This window comes from Manacus candei, unplaced genomic scaffold (genome assembly GCF_025592945.1).
Source record: "Manacus candei isolate 608988 ecotype Guabito, Panama unplaced genomic scaffold, ASM2559294v1 h1tg000011l, whole genome shotgun sequence".
Taxonomy (NCBI): domain Eukaryota; kingdom Metazoa; phylum Chordata; class Aves; order Passeriformes; family Pipridae; genus Manacus; species Manacus candei.
In genome coordinates, this window is record NW_026138059.1 from 15,207,005 (window position 1) to 15,223,930 (window position 16,926).

General features: G+C 39.4%; 1 protein-coding gene across 6 annotated transcripts in view; it reads left to right on the forward strand.

The window, feature by feature from the left end:
• Positions 1–16,926, forward strand: part of ZNF451 (zinc finger protein 451) — a 38,521-nt gene that overhangs the window by 17,050 nt on the left and 4,545 nt on the right. For 5 of the 6 annotated variants that reach the window (XM_051777831.1, XM_051777833.1, XM_051777832.1 and 2 more), the window contains exons 9-13: positions 1,080–1,227; positions 1,767–3,415; positions 4,317–4,451; positions 8,378–8,508; positions 9,638–9,824. In XM_051777831.1, coding sequence (XP_051633791.1) covers positions 1,080–1,227; positions 1,767–3,415; positions 4,317–4,451; positions 8,378–8,508; positions 9,638–9,824 — 2,250 coding nt within the window. The remainder of the gene's footprint in view (positions 1–1,079; positions 1,228–1,766; positions 3,416–4,316; positions 4,452–8,377; positions 8,509–9,637; positions 9,825–16,926) is intronic. The other variant, XM_051777836.1, reaches the window with a different exon arrangement.

Genomic DNA, 16,926 nt, shown 5'->3' on the forward strand with positions numbered 1-16,926 from the left:
GAAGTGTGCAGAAAAGACAGGCTTTGAAAGCATCGTGCTGCAGGTTGAGTCAGTATTGCAATCTTCATGGAAGTGACAGTCATCTGCATAGTTATATGTTCTCTTATGTATTGGAGATCTAATGTACTTTTTTTCTCAAATAGTTTATTAATTCTGAATGTGATGCCTGCAGATACTTTTAAATTCAAGTCATAGATTTTAAAAGAGATTCCTGGTGAGCTATTGCTTTGAAAAGATTAAAAGCACAAGTTAGTGGATTTTTTCTTTAGAGGTGGATAGTTCTTAGCTCAGAACAAAAAATGGAGTGCTCCAATTTTTCCTTTGCGTTAGTAGGTCTTCATGATTAATAATTACCAGCATGGTCTAAGATCTGCCAGTGAAATTCACTGAAAGGCATAACCTCAAATTACTGCCTGCTGACCATCACATCTTACTAAACAGAAAAATCAAAGAGAATTTGCCTCCTAAGGTGCAGAACATGAACAACATTTAATCCATAAGCCATTCTCCATTCTCTTTTCAAAAGAATTTTTTTATTCTGATGGTATCTGAATTTAGATATGGAGCATGTACTCTGAACAACAGAAAGTCCTGCATCTAAGAATGTAAGAATTAACACTAAAGATGGCAAAGAGAGAAAGAGATGGTCAGAGTATGTGGGAACTTGTTAAATGAATTGTGTGCTTTTTTTTCCTTTTTTTAAGCACTCTGTGGCTTAAAAGAAAATTATATGTGGTAAGAGTAGACAGCTGGTCATAGATGGAGTGAAAGAAGGTCAATAAAAAGCTTTCTAAGAGACATATCTGACCTGATGTTGTAGAAGAGGAAAAGGGAAGTAGAGTCAGTCACTGAGTATGAAAAAACAAGATCCAAACAGATTCAGAAATGAGATTGTCACAGAAATTTAAAAAATTCAGTCTTTTTAGTTAAAGCTTCCGTAGCACAGTTACTGTGGGCCAGCTGACACATGATAATTTGCTTTCTGAACCGTGTGACAAAGAAGTAACAACAGTAACTATGTCATCAGAGAGCTGAAATACTTTGAAAGAACTTGCACTTTCTACCATTCCATTTTATAGATGAAATGAAGACTGGCCATCCTCTACCTTTTCCAACCTACGCGAAGAACCTTCTGATATCTCTGTGCAAAGAGGTCCCCTTCCAAGTGAAGTGTATATCCTGCTGCAAGATACTACGATCACATATGGAATTAACGGCTCATTTCAGGTTTGTGAAAGACAGCTGCTTTTATATTGTGAACACTCATAGATCAGTGACAGATAGGCAGATGTGTTTTTAGTGCTCCTAGTGGATTTCCAGGCAAGTAAGGCCATCTGAATGTTGACTTCCTGAGTAAACTATCAAAAATGTGCCTTCCTTCATGTCTTTTACCCCACACTGCAGAATGCTGATCAATGTCAGGATCCTTTTTGTATTTTCTGTAACAGAACAACAGAACTTGGTGTCTGTTTTGCTGTTTGTAAGTTGACACTGTTTGATTTTGAAAATGTACGGAGTCAACAACATAACCGTCAGTCTTAATGCTGGCTTTGGAAATTAGCACCCAATTCTTTTTGAAGTGTAGAGACCAGATACACATTGCATGTTTTCATTAGCAAGCTAGTAGGTGGGTTAAAGTATACAGAGGACACTATTTCCATGCACTGGTTGCTGTAGCTACTAGGTAATATTTCGAAGTACATCTGAAAGTTTAAAAATGTTTCAAGTTATGATATAACTTCTTTATGTTTTTTAATCCGCTCTAGAATGCGTTGTCATAATTCTGGGCCTGTGGCACTGTCGAAGAAAAGAATCTCCCAAGTTGCAGAGATATTTAAAACAAAAGGTTACTGTGAGAACTGTGATGAACTGTTTGCTAATAAGAATCAGATAATCCAACATAAACAAACCACTCAACATAACATTAGAGTTTTTACTACAATGGAAGAGTCCATCCTGATGTTCTGTCATGTCAATGGAAAACAGAAAAATCAATCTTATTTGTGCCATATTGTGGATCGGTCAAGACCTCTACTTAAAAGACATTTGACTTCAAATGAGTCTGCCAGTAAAATGGGGCCTACACCTTCAAAAAGGAAAAGTGATTTAAAAGATAACAATGAAGATAATGTAGCTAACCAAAGTCAAGGTAGTGCTTGCAAAGTAAAAGCCTGGTTTTGTGAATGCCTTCAAAAGTTTTTTACAGAAGAGTTAGTAGAAAATCACATTTTATCAGCAAATAGGATCTGTCACAAGTGTGCTGTGTGTGGAAAGCTTGCTGAAAATTCAAGCATTATCCGCCTCCATATGAGTCGATTTCATGGAGGAGCACACTTGACTAATTTTCTTCTCTGGTGCAGAGCGTGTTCTGCAGATCTTAGAGAAGAGGATATTATAGGACATGTAACTGAATTTCATGGTGGACATAGTTACTATTATGAGCAAGATGTAGAAGATGAACCTATGCCATGTGCTTCTGACACAGCATGCATTTCTGCAGGTGAAGATAAAGACTGCACTTCTAGCCCTATGGAAGTCTCCCCTGAAAGAAGTCCTATCGTGGGAAAATGGCAGTGCCGCATTTGTGAGGAGATGTTTGAGTCTGAAGAGAGCGTTAAACAACATTGCATGTCCTTAGAAAGCCATGCATTTCACAGGTACTCCTGTGGCTTATGCAGAAATCACTTTCGGAAAGTAGGAACGCTGGAGCGGCACTTCCAAGAGCATCATAATCAGGAGACACAGACTAAATATTTCTGTGGCCTTTGTGGTCATCTCTTCTTTGACACAGAAGAAGAATTTCTAATCCATTATACGGAGACTCATAGCACGGACTATACATTTGTGCCTGAGCAGATGGAAGTATCAATAAAAAAAGAGGAGGACTTCCTCCCAGTCGAACAAGGAGACCTTTTAACCTGTGGTTGCCGGACAACTTATGTCTCCAAAATAAACAGGAAAAACGATTATGAGAAGTGTCAGAAAGCCATGCTGGAAAAAGGAAACTTATGGTTTCGATGCTGCTTGTGTTCTGCAACGGCACAGAATATTGCTGATTTGAAGAATCATCTCAAGAGTCACACGTCACTGAAACCTAAGGGAGAGATGTATGTTGTTAGATGTGCTGCATGCAACAAAAACTTTAATGATCTTCCCAGTGCACATCAACACTATCACATGAAACACTGCTTCTTGCAGAAACCTGATATATCAAGTCTTGCATCAGAATCAGAAAACACAGTATTCAAGTTCACAGCAAGTGGGGCTTGTCAGGTCAGAAAACCTCACAGGCTACAACTTCAAGCATCTCCATCGAAAACTCAGGACAGACCACAGTTGTCTCCTCTGCAGAGACCAGTAGTGCAAAGGAAGGAAAATAATGAGGACTCGGCACACGCTGAAGAACTTAGTGAAAGTATGTAGAAAACTACTTTCAACATTAGAAAAATATTATTGTCTTTAACGCACTCTGTTTCAGTGTCAGTCCTGAGACTGAAACATTTAGTTTTCTAATTAGTTTGGAGCGTAATTTGGTGTTAAAAGGAAGAGGACAATCAAGGACCTCAGCTTGAGATCCAATGTGTAGAAATCTAAAAGTGATCTATAATACATGTTCAAGAGAAACTTGTATAAATATTTATGATCCTGGTAGTGCTTTCTGTGTGGGCAGTCCTATTATATCACCATCTCCTCAGTTTTCTTAGCTTGCCAAATAGCACTATCTGCTGAGAATTTATATTCTCAGTATGTTGTGTGGTTTTTTTTCCTTGAACATGCAATTTTTTTTTTTAAGTTCATGATCACTTTTAAGAACGACATCAAGTATGCTAAAAGTGTACCTTGTGTTCAGAAGTTGAAAGTGTTTCTTAATTACTAGTGGTGTCATAATACTTTTGATTAAGATGTTGACCTTTATGTTAGATGTACAGCAAAAAGTACATACCTAAATGTTTTACATGCATATAAGCAATGGAATGTCACAGAGACTTGCCATAGTTGGGGATGCACAGTTGAATATTAAATGCACTATTAAAATGTCTTTGTGCAGGACAACAAGCTTTCTGTGCTTACCACAAAACTATCCAGCTCTACAGCATCATATAGACAGATGCTGCTTTTATGTCTGATTTGTGCATGATTAAATGCTAATTCAGTTGATTTTAAAATCTATGCAGTTGCCAAATAGGACCATGTTTTGTAACTTTGCTTACGTAACAGTTGAATATGTGAATTGTCAGAAGTGTCTCAAGTTGATGTGTGTTGATTGACCAGAAAGTCAAGTGAATTTTAAATGTGTTTTTTTATCCCGTTGATAGATGGTGAGCTTCCTGATCTTGACTACCTGAGTACCATGACTCACATTGTGTTGGTGGATCTGGACAACTGGGGAAGCTTTTTCACACAGCTGCCAGCTAACCTGAACCAAGGGACATTTATCTGGGGCTTTCAAGGTAAAAAATGTTTGAAGGAAATTGGAAGATAAGATTAACAAGTCTACACATTTACTTGAGCAGAGATTCCTTGAATCTGAGAAAATTAACAGGAGCAAGCAGCCACTAAGGCTTCTTAAGTTGCAGTGGCCCAGGCACCATGTAACAGAAATGTTCTTGAACTTCTTAAACTCAGCCTTAACCTCCACTGCTCTTACTATTTTGTGTAGAATATTGTTCCAGAATTCTGGCTTCCCTGATAACTTCCTTAAACTGTATCATATTAGGTTTTCATAATTATCAGGACAGTCATAATACTCAGAGATTACTTTAACTCCCAAGTCCTTCTTATAATGCTGCTACCCTTTTGGTGATCTAGTGGTTAGGATGTGGTGCTCTCACCACCGCGACCCGGGGTTCGATTCCTGGTCAGGGAACTCCTCTGGGCAGATGGAGCTCGTCAGCCCTGTAAGGCCATCCATCTAAGAGAAGGTCACTCTAAACAAACCTACGTCCTGAGGACCTCGCTGCCACCGTCCAAGCTCGCTCGGCCCCGGCAGATGAACCTCAGGATTAAAGGGTGGGCTCAGTTCAGCGCACACTGTGTCTCACCTAAAAAATCCACTGCGCAGGCTCGAAGGGTAATGACCTTTCCCAAATCTTCGTTTGTGAAGACTGGCCATGATGACTTCTAGAAGGCATGATTTTGCATTCTTAGTCTTATTAAATTTAGTTTAGTACAGGGTGATTGATGGAACTCACATTGTCATGAGTTTCACAGAATCATAGAATGGTTTGGGTTGAAAGGGAAAATGATCATATCATTTTGCAGAGTCTGCCAATAGCATTCCTTTACCTTTATACTTTTGCTTACCTGACTGGTTTTGAACCAACTTCTTGGCCACCTCATGGTTTTTCTACTGGTTTTCTCTGTATCTGCCTTTATAGTTACTTTGCCTGTAGTACCTTGAATTCTTCAGTAAAGTCTAGATAAGGGATGTTTTCAAAATATTTTTTGCCTGAAACACAGGTATCATCCTAACAGACTTGTAGGAATTGTCGGGTATGTTTTATACTTGGTAAACACCATTGCATTGCACTTCTTTGCTTAGTGTTTTTGAGTATCTCTTCCTTTAAAAGATAATCAAGAACATCCTGAAAGCTGAGAGTTGTCATGCTGCTCAGGTTGGACAGAAAGGCCTGTTGATGCCTGGATCAGACTTTTTTCCCTCTTAGAAAGAGGGTTTCCAGTTAGCTGATAAAGGCAGAGCAAGTATGGCTGTTAATGTAAAGTGTTAGTTGTTCAAACAGTCATCTGTGCTCCTGAACCTGTAACCTTAATATCTGGTTGTTAGGAGTTCTGGGAACGAATCCTCTGGTCTTCCCTGTTAAAACAGGTTATGCTCCTGAGTTTTGTGTTCTGCTCAGGCATTACTTCTGTATCACTACCTGTATTACCATTGCCTAGCCCTTGACCTTTCTGTAACAGCATTCTTGTGCACATGCAAGCCACATAAAATTGTGATTTTGAGGATTTATATCATAGAGTCATAGAATGCTAAGGGGTTGGAATGAACTTTAAAGATCATCTATTATAAAAAATTACTTAGTTAAGAAAAATTTTTCACAGTTATGTAGAACTTTCCCCATGTGAATTCAGACACTGGCCTTTCAGTCATACTTTGTTATTCTGTCTAATTTACTTGAAACTAGTTTGTTTTTAATTGACTTAAGCTCGTTGTTATTACTTCTGTGCTATTACTATTTTCCAAGGTTAAAATGCTGTTTTGATTCAGTAAGAAAAAATTGTTTGAACCCAGGGATGTCTGAGCTGTATTGTCAGAAATTTCTCTTCTCTGACTTAAGGAGAAGTAATCATAGTACAATCTTAGTGTTACTAGTCTGTTGTCAGGAACTTCTAGTATTAATGATACTCTTACTGAAAGGTACCTTTGTGCTAGTTAAGACTCTGCCCAGAGATGTTCCAAGCACAGGTGCCTGATGGCACAGCACAGCCCACATTAGCACCACTCAATGTCTTACTTTCGGACAGGTTTGCTGCAGGCACACTGCCTCCTGGGAATGGCCCCTGATGCACCTGAACTGAAAAAACATGCTAAAGAGTTACTTGTGATTAAAAAGAGCCATATTCATATTAGAGAAGAATTTAGCAATTTATTAGTGACAATTATATTGTTTTGGTGCCTGGGAGCACTAAGTCTCCCAGGCACATCTGGATTTATTGTTGTAGATACCCTCTCATAATAATAATGGTTTACTCAGTTACTTGAGGCATGCTAGTCTTGTTTGTTTAGCCTATGAAAATATAGCAACATCCTTGTCTCTTCTATTTTTTTCCTGCATTTCCCGAACAACATTTCTGAATTTTTTAATTATTATTTTTATATGATAAATCTACATAATTTCTGTTATTCCTATTGCTAGTACACCCTTAGCTTTGCTTTGAGTTCTTTGCATCGTTTCTGTCTTCAGATACTCAGTTGTCTTCATCCATTTGTCAGCTAACAAATAAAGAGACTAAATACAGTTCTGTCATTGTTTTCAGTTGTCCTGGTCAAATGCTTATGTTGTACATTTATGCAGCCAAACCCTAGGTTTGGTGATTACAAATCTTTCCCAAATCTTTCTCAGCAGTGACTGAGACTGTCACAACACATTAGAACAAGTTGCAAATAGCATTTTTTTCTCATAGATAGATATTTCTGTGTGGACTCTTAATAAATCTTTCAAGATCATTTTTTATACCACCTTCTTGCCATTAGGCTGGAAAGGGTGGAAAAAAACCCATGAGAAATCTACTGAGGAATGCTTTTGTTTGTTGGACTGGGAGTGGCCACGTTGACGTACACCATCCTCTGCAACCTGTGTACTGGAGCCTTAGTTTCCCATGTCCTCATGTGAAGTGCCATCAATGACTGCTTTCATTTTTCATTCAAAATCCTTTCTTACATCCAGCCACTCTATCAGCTGGCAGATAAAGCAACATTTTTTCCTCCCCTTTGCAGAGCCATTATTTCTTAGCAACTGGGTATATTATGAATTTTTTAGTTGCTCTCTTCAAATTGTCCTTTCATTTGTTTGCCTTTTTATGGTATCATAGTAACTGCAAGCTCCTCTGGTTTTCCCTCTCTGCTTGAAAGACTTCCTGCTTCTTTCCTTTCCCTTGCAACTTGTTTCAGCCTGGTATTGGTTTTGTCTGTAGCAGACACATTACTCAGCTCGTCTTTATTATCCAAATATTTTCTTAGCCAGTAACTACATGTTTTAGGATACTGTTGAGAAAATTTCTGCACTTTTTTCCCAGTTGTAGCTTCATTTTGCTTATCCTTGACTGCATCCAGGGGTTTATTAGGACTCTAGCATTTGTTTCAGCTGTTGTTCCAGTTCTTGGACCTTCTTTTTAAAGAGTTCTGATGTGTCAGGCATAGCGTATGTACATATATATATATATATATATATGTATCTCAGTCATATATCTATAACTCCTGCAGTACAGGTTTCCCTAAGAGAAGCAGTTCTGTTACTTGTACTATGTTCCCAGAGTTCCTTTGCTTCTGCACATTAACCATAACTGTGCTTCAAACTGGAAAAAAATCCACATCCCTGAGTCTAAAAGCAAATGATATCTAGAAGATAAGTTTTTCAGAATTAAAACAAAAAATCATACAAAATTGAATGGGTAGTATCAGGCTAGCTACATTTTTTTTTTTTATTTTCTAACTAAAGAACAAGGGGGTTGGGGGGATTTTGGCTTTTTTAGCTTTCATATTGGTCAAAGTAAATTCTGCCTTTAAAGACAGATTTATCTTTGCTTTTGCCTTTTGCACTCTTAATTTATAGAGATGTGTTTATCCAAACCTATGGTTTTGTTTGGTTTTCATGTTTGGGTTTTTTTCTTATTAATTTTATTCCTCTTCACTGTTTAGGAGGATACAGCAACTGGAAACCTCCAGTGCAGTGCAAAATTTACAATTATCTTAAGAGGATTGGATGTTTCTTTCTTCATCCACGTTGCGGTACCAGAAGAGAAGCAGCAGACTTTGCTCTCTGTGTTCATGTAAGTCAGGGCATACTGTCTTTATTGCTATGTCTCTGTACCCAGAGGAGAGTGGCAGATGATATTAGCTATTGATGTTAAATACTAATTGCAGGTGAGATTTTTAGGTTCTTTTCATGATACTTATGTGTCCACTATAAAGAATGATAAACCTGTCACTGGATTGAGTGGAGGTAGACAATTGAGAAGTGATTTAAAAGTTAGCCCAAATAGGACATCAGTCTGTTGTGGAGAAGAAAGAAAGCTGCTTATGCAGAATAAAAAAACCCTACAATTCTTACAGTTTCTCTTTAACTCCTGCCTCTCTCTCCAAGTAACCCAAATGTTGGGCCATCTTTACAGTGGAGTTGAATGGGTGCCAGTTTCACAGACTCTGTTGAGCTGACAAGCAGTGCCTCTGTTCAGTAGACCTTGGACTTTGGCAGGATTGGGGATGTGCAGGTGCAAGACAGGAACCTGGGATACCATGGGCACTTAAGTTCTTTATGTAGAATCATAGAATCGTTAAAGCTGGAAAAGACCTTTAATATCAAGGTCTACCAGCACTACCCAGCACTACCACCGTGTTCACCATTAAACATAAGTGCCATACCCACAAAATTTTTGATCACTTCCAGGGATGGTGACTCCACCACTTCCCTGGGCAGCCTGTTAAAATGCTCGACAACCGTCTCAGTGAAAAAAATTTCGTAATATCTAACCTAAACCTCCCCTGGTGCAGCTTGATGCCATATAATGCTTTATCAGTTAGATAAAACTATTAATATCTAATTATATAAGCACATTTTAACAGTGATTTTGTTACATTATACTTTCTATGTTATTCTTAAAATGCTCTGCACAGATGACTAATTTTATGTGGAGATTGTTCTAAAATGCTGCTTTTTAGGAATTTGTTCCATACTCTGTACTGTTCTGGTAGGCATTACCTGTATCTATTATTGTATGTAGAGAAGAAATGCAGGATCAAACTGTTGAAACGGTGCCTTTCACGGTGGTATAACGTGGCTTGGATCATAAAAGCAGGAGTAAATTGCTGTAGAAAGCAATGAAGACCTATCTTGCACAAAGCTAACCAAATGCCATGAGAGAAAAACATGATCTCAGTTCAGCATTTGTTTCCCTACAGGCTGGTCGTCTGGATGAGCACCTGCCCAAGCAAATTCCTTTCACTGTACTTTCTGGAGACAAAAGCTTCCTGGAACTTGAAAACCAATTTAAGATGACCCAGCGGTCAGCTTGCATTCTAAATCCTCACCACATTGAAGGAGACATGATGTGTGCCTTGCTAAACAGCATTTCAGATACCACAAAAGGTAGAAAGTAAATATTAAACACAATTCTTCCAGTAAACTGATAGTTTTTTCCAATAAAAGACTTAAATCCTTATGCTGGTAACACAAGCTGTTGCTTGATGCTTCTTGCATTGTACTGGAATTTCAATGAAATATAGATCATAAAACCAAAACTTGGAGCAAGTTTTGAAACTAGACTTAATTAAGCATTTTTATTCAACATAACAAACTCTATCATCCCTGTATTCTTTATTATAGCGAGACACAAACTGTTGTTTGAGTCAGAACACTCCTTTCTAGTTAAAGAGAAGCTCTTTAGAGTACTCTTGTGTGCACATTTGTCAATTTGTACTCAAATCTACTTAGCTTGATTTGTTCTGGGTCCAAAACAAATGTGACCCTGCTAGAGCATCATTATTTCTCAAAATATTTCTGCCTATTTTAACTCTGATTGTCCTCCTGGCTACTTCCTGTTATTTGACAATTGTCTTCACTGGCACGACTCACACATTCATTGGTTTTATATGGGATAATCAAAGATGACTGAGCCAGCTCATTTTCATGCAAAGGATACCAGAGCTGAGTTTTAATACTTGTCAGTATTTTAAAATATTTTGATATTTTCCTAGAAGACCTGACATTTCTCTGTAGACATGTTATTGCTTTTCCTGGCTCTTGTTTTATTTCTGTAGGGTTGTAAATTGTGGGCATATTACAGAAAGCTGTTTCTGAATTAGCCATAACCTTTTTCTGAAAAAATACACTGCTAGTCCTGATACAGGTTTGTGAGAGCTATCACATTAAGTGGAGTGAATGGTGAAATTGGCATTGATTGAATAAAGGGAAAAAGAAAGATAGGATAATAGTTTCCTGAAAAAAAATGTTTGTGGTGAGCCGGAATTGATTTATGTGCTTTTGATACAGAAAAGGTGCTTATAGACTTTTCTGGCCACCCCAAGCATTTGCTGATCTAGATTTTTCAGCTGGATAATGGAGATATGATGCCCAGCCAGAATCAGCCATACCAGTAAAATTCCTTGGCGTAATTAATTACAGAATTGTCACTTTTGTTAGTGCAGTTCATTTTCTCAAGGGGGAGGGGTTATCCATAAAGCTACACTTCCCCTGGTATCAGTACAGGCTGGGGGATGAACTGATCGACATCAGCCCTGCTGAGAAGGACTTGGGGGGCAGTGCTGGTTAATGAGAGGCTGGACATGAGCTGGCAATGTGTGCTCACAACCCAGAAAGCCAGCTGTATCCTGAGCTGCATCCCAAGAAGCATGGCCATCAGGTCAATGGAGGGGATTCTGCTCTTCTACTCCACACTCCTGAGATCCCACCTGGAGCACCGCGTCCAGTACTGGGGTCTCCAGCACAGGAAGGACATGGACCTGTTGGAGTGAGTCCAGAGAAGGCCACAAACATGATCAGAGAGCTGGAGCATCTCTTCTAGGAGGAAAGACTGAGAGTTGGATTTCTTAAGCCTGGAGAAGGGAATGCTTCAGGTGACCTAAGTGCAGCCTGCAGGAAGGATGGGGAGGGACATTTTACAAGGTCATAGAGTGATAAGACAAAGGGGAATGGCTTTAAACTGAAAGAGTGTATGTTTAGAATAGGTATTAGGAAGAAAATCTTTACTCTGAGGGTGGTGAAGCACCGAGTGGTGGTTTTCCAGAGAAACTCTGGATTCCCCATCCCTGTAAACGTTCAAGGCCAGGTTGAATGGGGCTTTGAGCAACTTGGCCTAGTGGAAGATGTCCCTGCAGAGGACTTAGAATTAGATGATCTTTAACATCCTTTCCAATTCTATGTTTCTATGCATTATTCCATTCCCAGTACAAATGTTTTTTTGTAGAGTATATTGAAATGTCTAGATTGATCTCTTCTGATGTAATTACAGCTGTATAACTGTAAATTAATGTGGATGGCTGTTTTTGCTTTGTGATCTTTGTATATTTTTTGGGAGGAAGAGTTGGAAGAGAGCTGTAAGCAGTTGATTTAGCCGGTACAGGCTTCATTTCTTGTACAGTGTGTTGTGCAACTTAAGATATGAGACAGTGAGGATAGGGGAATGACTGTTTTGCTATATAAGGGTACTCTGGCTCCCTGCCTGGGTAGTTTTGCTGTTATAGCTTTGTTCACCAGTGTATACTGGCTCAGAAGTGATGACTTAGATCTAACCCTTTTCTGTGTATAAATGATACTCAAGTATTTTTTTTTTATATCGATCTTGCTTTTGGAAGTCTCCTAATATAACTATTCTTTCAATGTCCTTTACTAAGTTAATATTTAATTTACTGTTATGGTGATTGGCACTACTCAGGGGCCACAAACCTTAACTTGCTGGGTGACTGATCACTGTGCATTCCACTTAAGTTATTTGTGTGGTCACTATTAAAAAAAATATAATCTTTGAGCAGAAAAGTGATGGAATGGCATATGATTCCTTTGGCTGTTGGGATTCCCTAGCAAACCTGTAAGGAACAGAAATATCTTGAGCTATCCTTGGTCCCCTTTTTCAAGTACAAGTCAGTGTCAGCAGGGGGGGGACCCAGACAGCAAGAGCTGCCTTTGTCTCCTCTTCCTGTATTAAAACAAAACATTAGAAAATTCACTTTTGGTAACAGCCCTATATTTGCTGCATAGTGGGATAATGTCGTTACCAAGAGTTTATAAAGTTTGTCTTTAAAAAGATAAAGCTACTGCATAGTACACACAGTGTGTGGCTCAGCAGCATCAGCCATCATTTCCAAGTCTTAGTGTGGCAACACCAGTGCTGGAGGGTTGAGATGGAAAGTTATGCAGTGTATCATAGGCTGGTATAACTTGTTACAGAAATGCAGCTGACTGTAAGGAAATGTAAACAAGAATTGCTTGCTTTGTGACTTTCTCAAGCCTATGGCTATTATTCTGGAGAGAGAAATAAGTTAGAAACACTTAGGACAGAGAATCATGTTGAAAAATATAAGATTGTTGGTATTGGATGAGGTGCAAAATGAAAAACCTGTTTCCCTGAATCACCTTCACAGAGCTATCGTTAGCTTCTGAGCAGCTGGGTTGTGTTTGAATGTGGCAATCTGACAGGTGCATCTTGTGAACCATTTTACCACGTCAGCAGAACTGCTGTGGGAACTGTGGTACGTGTATTCATTTTAAAATAAATAAAAATAAAAGCTCCTGCATATGTTGCAATAGGATATCAACCATACGTTACTTTAGGTGACCCTTGGTTGTAGGAGATGCATGAATTTCCTTTGAGACATGAAAAGAGTATGCAAGAGATATAATCTTATTTGTTCTCTTCTGCTGCTAAGCCGCTTGAGTTCATAAGTGCAGAAGGTTTTTGCTTTTATGCTGAAGACACAAGACATGATGGGAGCTTAATGCATGTTAATCGAGTGGTTTGGGGAGTGCAGAAGGGAAGAGTTTTCAATGTCTCCCTTTGTAACGAAAAATTTGTAGCATGCAGAAAAACACCATTATTCAATTGTCTGTCTTGACACGATATTATGTGTCTTGAAATTACAGCTTATACTTTTAATGAGCACTGGTCAGTGTTGAGGGCAAAGCTGATGGTAGGTTAGGGGTTGTCATACCTATCTAGGCACTGGCAGGAATGCCACAACTTCTTGGTTGACAAGATATTTTTGTGTAAGTGGATGACTTTAGCTTAACTGTGTTTCTCACAGAAATCCTTTAGTGACTGAGCTCTTATGTGAATCAGACTTTTTAATAATAAGAGGAGCATATTTTCTGGAGTATTTCTTATCCTTTCTTTTGAAGAACCAGTCTGTCTCATAAGCCTGTCAAAAGCAGTAGTGTCGTGATGTAGTGTGTTGTCTGCCAAATAGCCACTGCACCTCTTTCAGTGACCCATAAAGTATGTTTCCACTGTGCTCAAGTGCAGTTGTCAGCCTGCATCTTCAATCTGCTACTATTGCCTGAAGTGTTTAAGTACTACCAAATGCAGCTTCTGTGACTTGTTATATTTGGAAGAGCAGGATTTCAGTTCATTTTGATAAATGTTGCTAAGCTTCCTAGCTCCCACTACCCCAAAAACCTTTTGGTTTATATACAGCCTACAAAAGAATTTAGGAGGGTGTAAGAATTACTTTTTAGAAGACATTGAGAGTAGTTGCTTGCCTCTTCCATGGTCAAGATTTTCATGGGTGCTGAGGTCCAATATGAATACATCTGTCCCTAACCTGTGCTTTTTCCAAACGTTCAGTTAAAACAAACTGCAGATGACTAAAGGTAGGTCACAGCTTCTAGCCCCCACTTCCCAAAGAAACTGAATGTGAAAGGTATGAACATCTGCAGCGTGATGCACCATGAATGAATTATAGTTACTGTAGTAAGAGTCTATTCCTTTATTATAGCAGCCACAGCCTATTGCAGTAGGGAATGATAAGAAAGTCACCCTTCAATTGTAACCTTGTGTTTAGCTACAACAGGAAGTTACTATTGCCTTTGGTATGTCAGTGGCATTTCTTGTGTGCGTCTTTGAATGTGTGTATGTGCCCTAGGGAGAAAGCAATATATTGAGACCTAACATAATGAGTCTGAACAATAACTGTAACCAAGTGGATGAAGTGGGAAGACTTCACCAATCAGATAATACAAAGAAATCCTCGAGGTTTAGTTTAATCTTGTTGTGAATTTGAGGTGTCTAAGATGAAGGTTAAATGAAATTCTTAGTGACCATCATGATATTGCCCACAGTTTCCAAGAAGTGGATTTGGAGGAGAGTGAAGGATTGAGAGCTTTATTTTTAGTTGTGCTACACTTGAATGAACAGATGAATGAGCATCTGTAGGGAGATACATAGAGTGAAGCAGGGAGTAGCTGTATTTGCATTTACTGATGATGTTACCTTCATGAAGAAGCAGATTAGAGAAGTAAGTACTAGGAAGGAGTATGTGGGGAGGATCCTCTAGGGACATACTAAAGAAGGAATAAAGGAAAGGATTCTAGAAGCCAAGGGAACAGTATTTTAAAGGCGATGTAGTTGATCATACCAAACATCATTGCTAACAAGGTAAGGATGAGGTATTGATTGTAAGTTTTTGGCTAAGTAGTTACTAGAATCCTGAATGAGGTAACATATTATATCCTTAAAGTAGCACTAAAACTCCAGACACCTGCTGTAAAAGGAAAAGGGTCAGCGGTCGGAGAGACAGTGAGTTAAGTGTGATGTGAATGTCACAGTACATTGGGATGGAAAAGAGGTAGGTGAGATTGGGAATTACTGAAAAGACTAAGAGAAGGAGCATTGCAGGAGAGAAAAGTGAAGGTGAGGGTGTGAAACTGCACAATGGAATAGACAGAGGAGGTATGTTGTGTGGCAAGGGAACAGGATGAAGGCTGGGGAAGGGAAATCAAATCCCTAGTGAGACACAGGAACTGGTAAACCTGATGGAAGTTACTAAAGGGATGGTGGTAGCTAGGGAGGTTGCAAGAGAAGAGAATTAGATATAGTGGTAAATTATCCTGAGCTGTGTGGGCAACTAATCCAAATTCAGCCTGTGGCGCTTTGATGGCAGGACAGTGGGTGGCGCTTGCATTCTGTGAATGTTACCAGTCTCTTCCCAGAATAGGTTTCTATGAGAGACTCATAAAATATCAAAAAATCACTGAATTTTCTACCATCTATAGGCTTAATCTTTTTAATCTCTGAGCTTTATATTCCTCCAGCGTTAACCTTCCTGTTTTCTCGTTCTTGCAGCAGGAATATGCCAGTATATGAGGACAGTAGTGACCAGTAGAATTTCTTTTGAGACAACAGGTATAGTCAGAGGTTGTTAGGTTATGTTTATCTAATAAAATGTACTAGCCAAGAGGGTCTATCTTAAGATCTCTTGGCTCTGAAACTGGGCAACAGATTTTCCTCTGAGCCCAGAGGAGTTGGGAGCCTGTAGCATGTGCTGAGCATTTTGACAAGAGAGACAGAATGTGTCTGATTCCTCAAAATTAAACATTCCTCATCAAAAGATGCCAGCAGTGTCAGGAGTATACACTTATGAAGTGTGGGCTGGATGAGAAAACTGAGATGGATTGAAAACTGGCTGAATGGCCAGACTTGGAACATGGTGAGTTCAGATGGGGGCCAGGAACCACCTGTGTACCCCAGGGGTCAGTACTGGGTCTGGTCCTGTTTAATGTCCATTAATGACCTAGATGGTGGGGCAGAGTGTCCCCACAGTAGGTCTGTTGATGACACAAAAATTGGGAGTGGCAGTTCCTACACCAGGGGATTGTGCTGCTATCCACAGGAACCTTGACAGGGAGAAGTGGTCTGACAAGAACCTCATGAAATTCAACAAAGGGCAGTGCAAAGTTCTACACCTGGGGAGGAATAGCCCCAAGCATCAATATATGTTGACCAGGAGTCAACCAGCTGGGAAACAGCTTTGCAGGAAAGAACCTGGGAGTCCTGGTGGACATGAGCCAGCATTTTGCTGTGGTGGCTCAGTACCTTGGGCTGCATTAGGAAGATTGTTGCCAGCAGGTTGAGAGAGGTGATCCTTTCACTCAGTAAGGTCATAACTAACAAATTTGGAGCTCCCCACTACATTGTCTTCCTGGTAATATTCAAAAAATATTCTAGTCCTGGGCAGCCAGCTAGATGATCCTCATCCAGCAGGGATGCTGGACAAAATGACCTCCAGAGGTCCCTTCCGACCTCTGCCATTCTGTGACATCGCTTGACCAGTCTGGTGGCCTTTTATGATGGAGCAACTGCAATGGTTGACAAGGGAAGGATGACTGATGTAATCTGCCTAGAGTTCTGTAAGGCGTTGACACAGTCCCAACATGACCTCCCTGTCTCTAAATTGGAGAGACGTGGATTTGATGTTTGGACTTGTTGGTGGATAAAGAATTGGCTGGAGCAGTCTGAGATGTCTCCCAGACTAGAAGATTAAAAAGATGGCTAATAAGGGAGAAGCCATTTGTGAAAAGCCTTTTACGTGGCGCTTTTTCCTCCCTTTCATTAATAATTGTACTGACTGCTCTTTCTGGGGAGTTGGGTGGATTTTTCTTTCTTTTGCTTTGTTTGCTTTGGAAGGTGATGTAAAAAACAGTATTTCTTCTGCCCAGAAATAGTAGGGAGCTCCAGAAG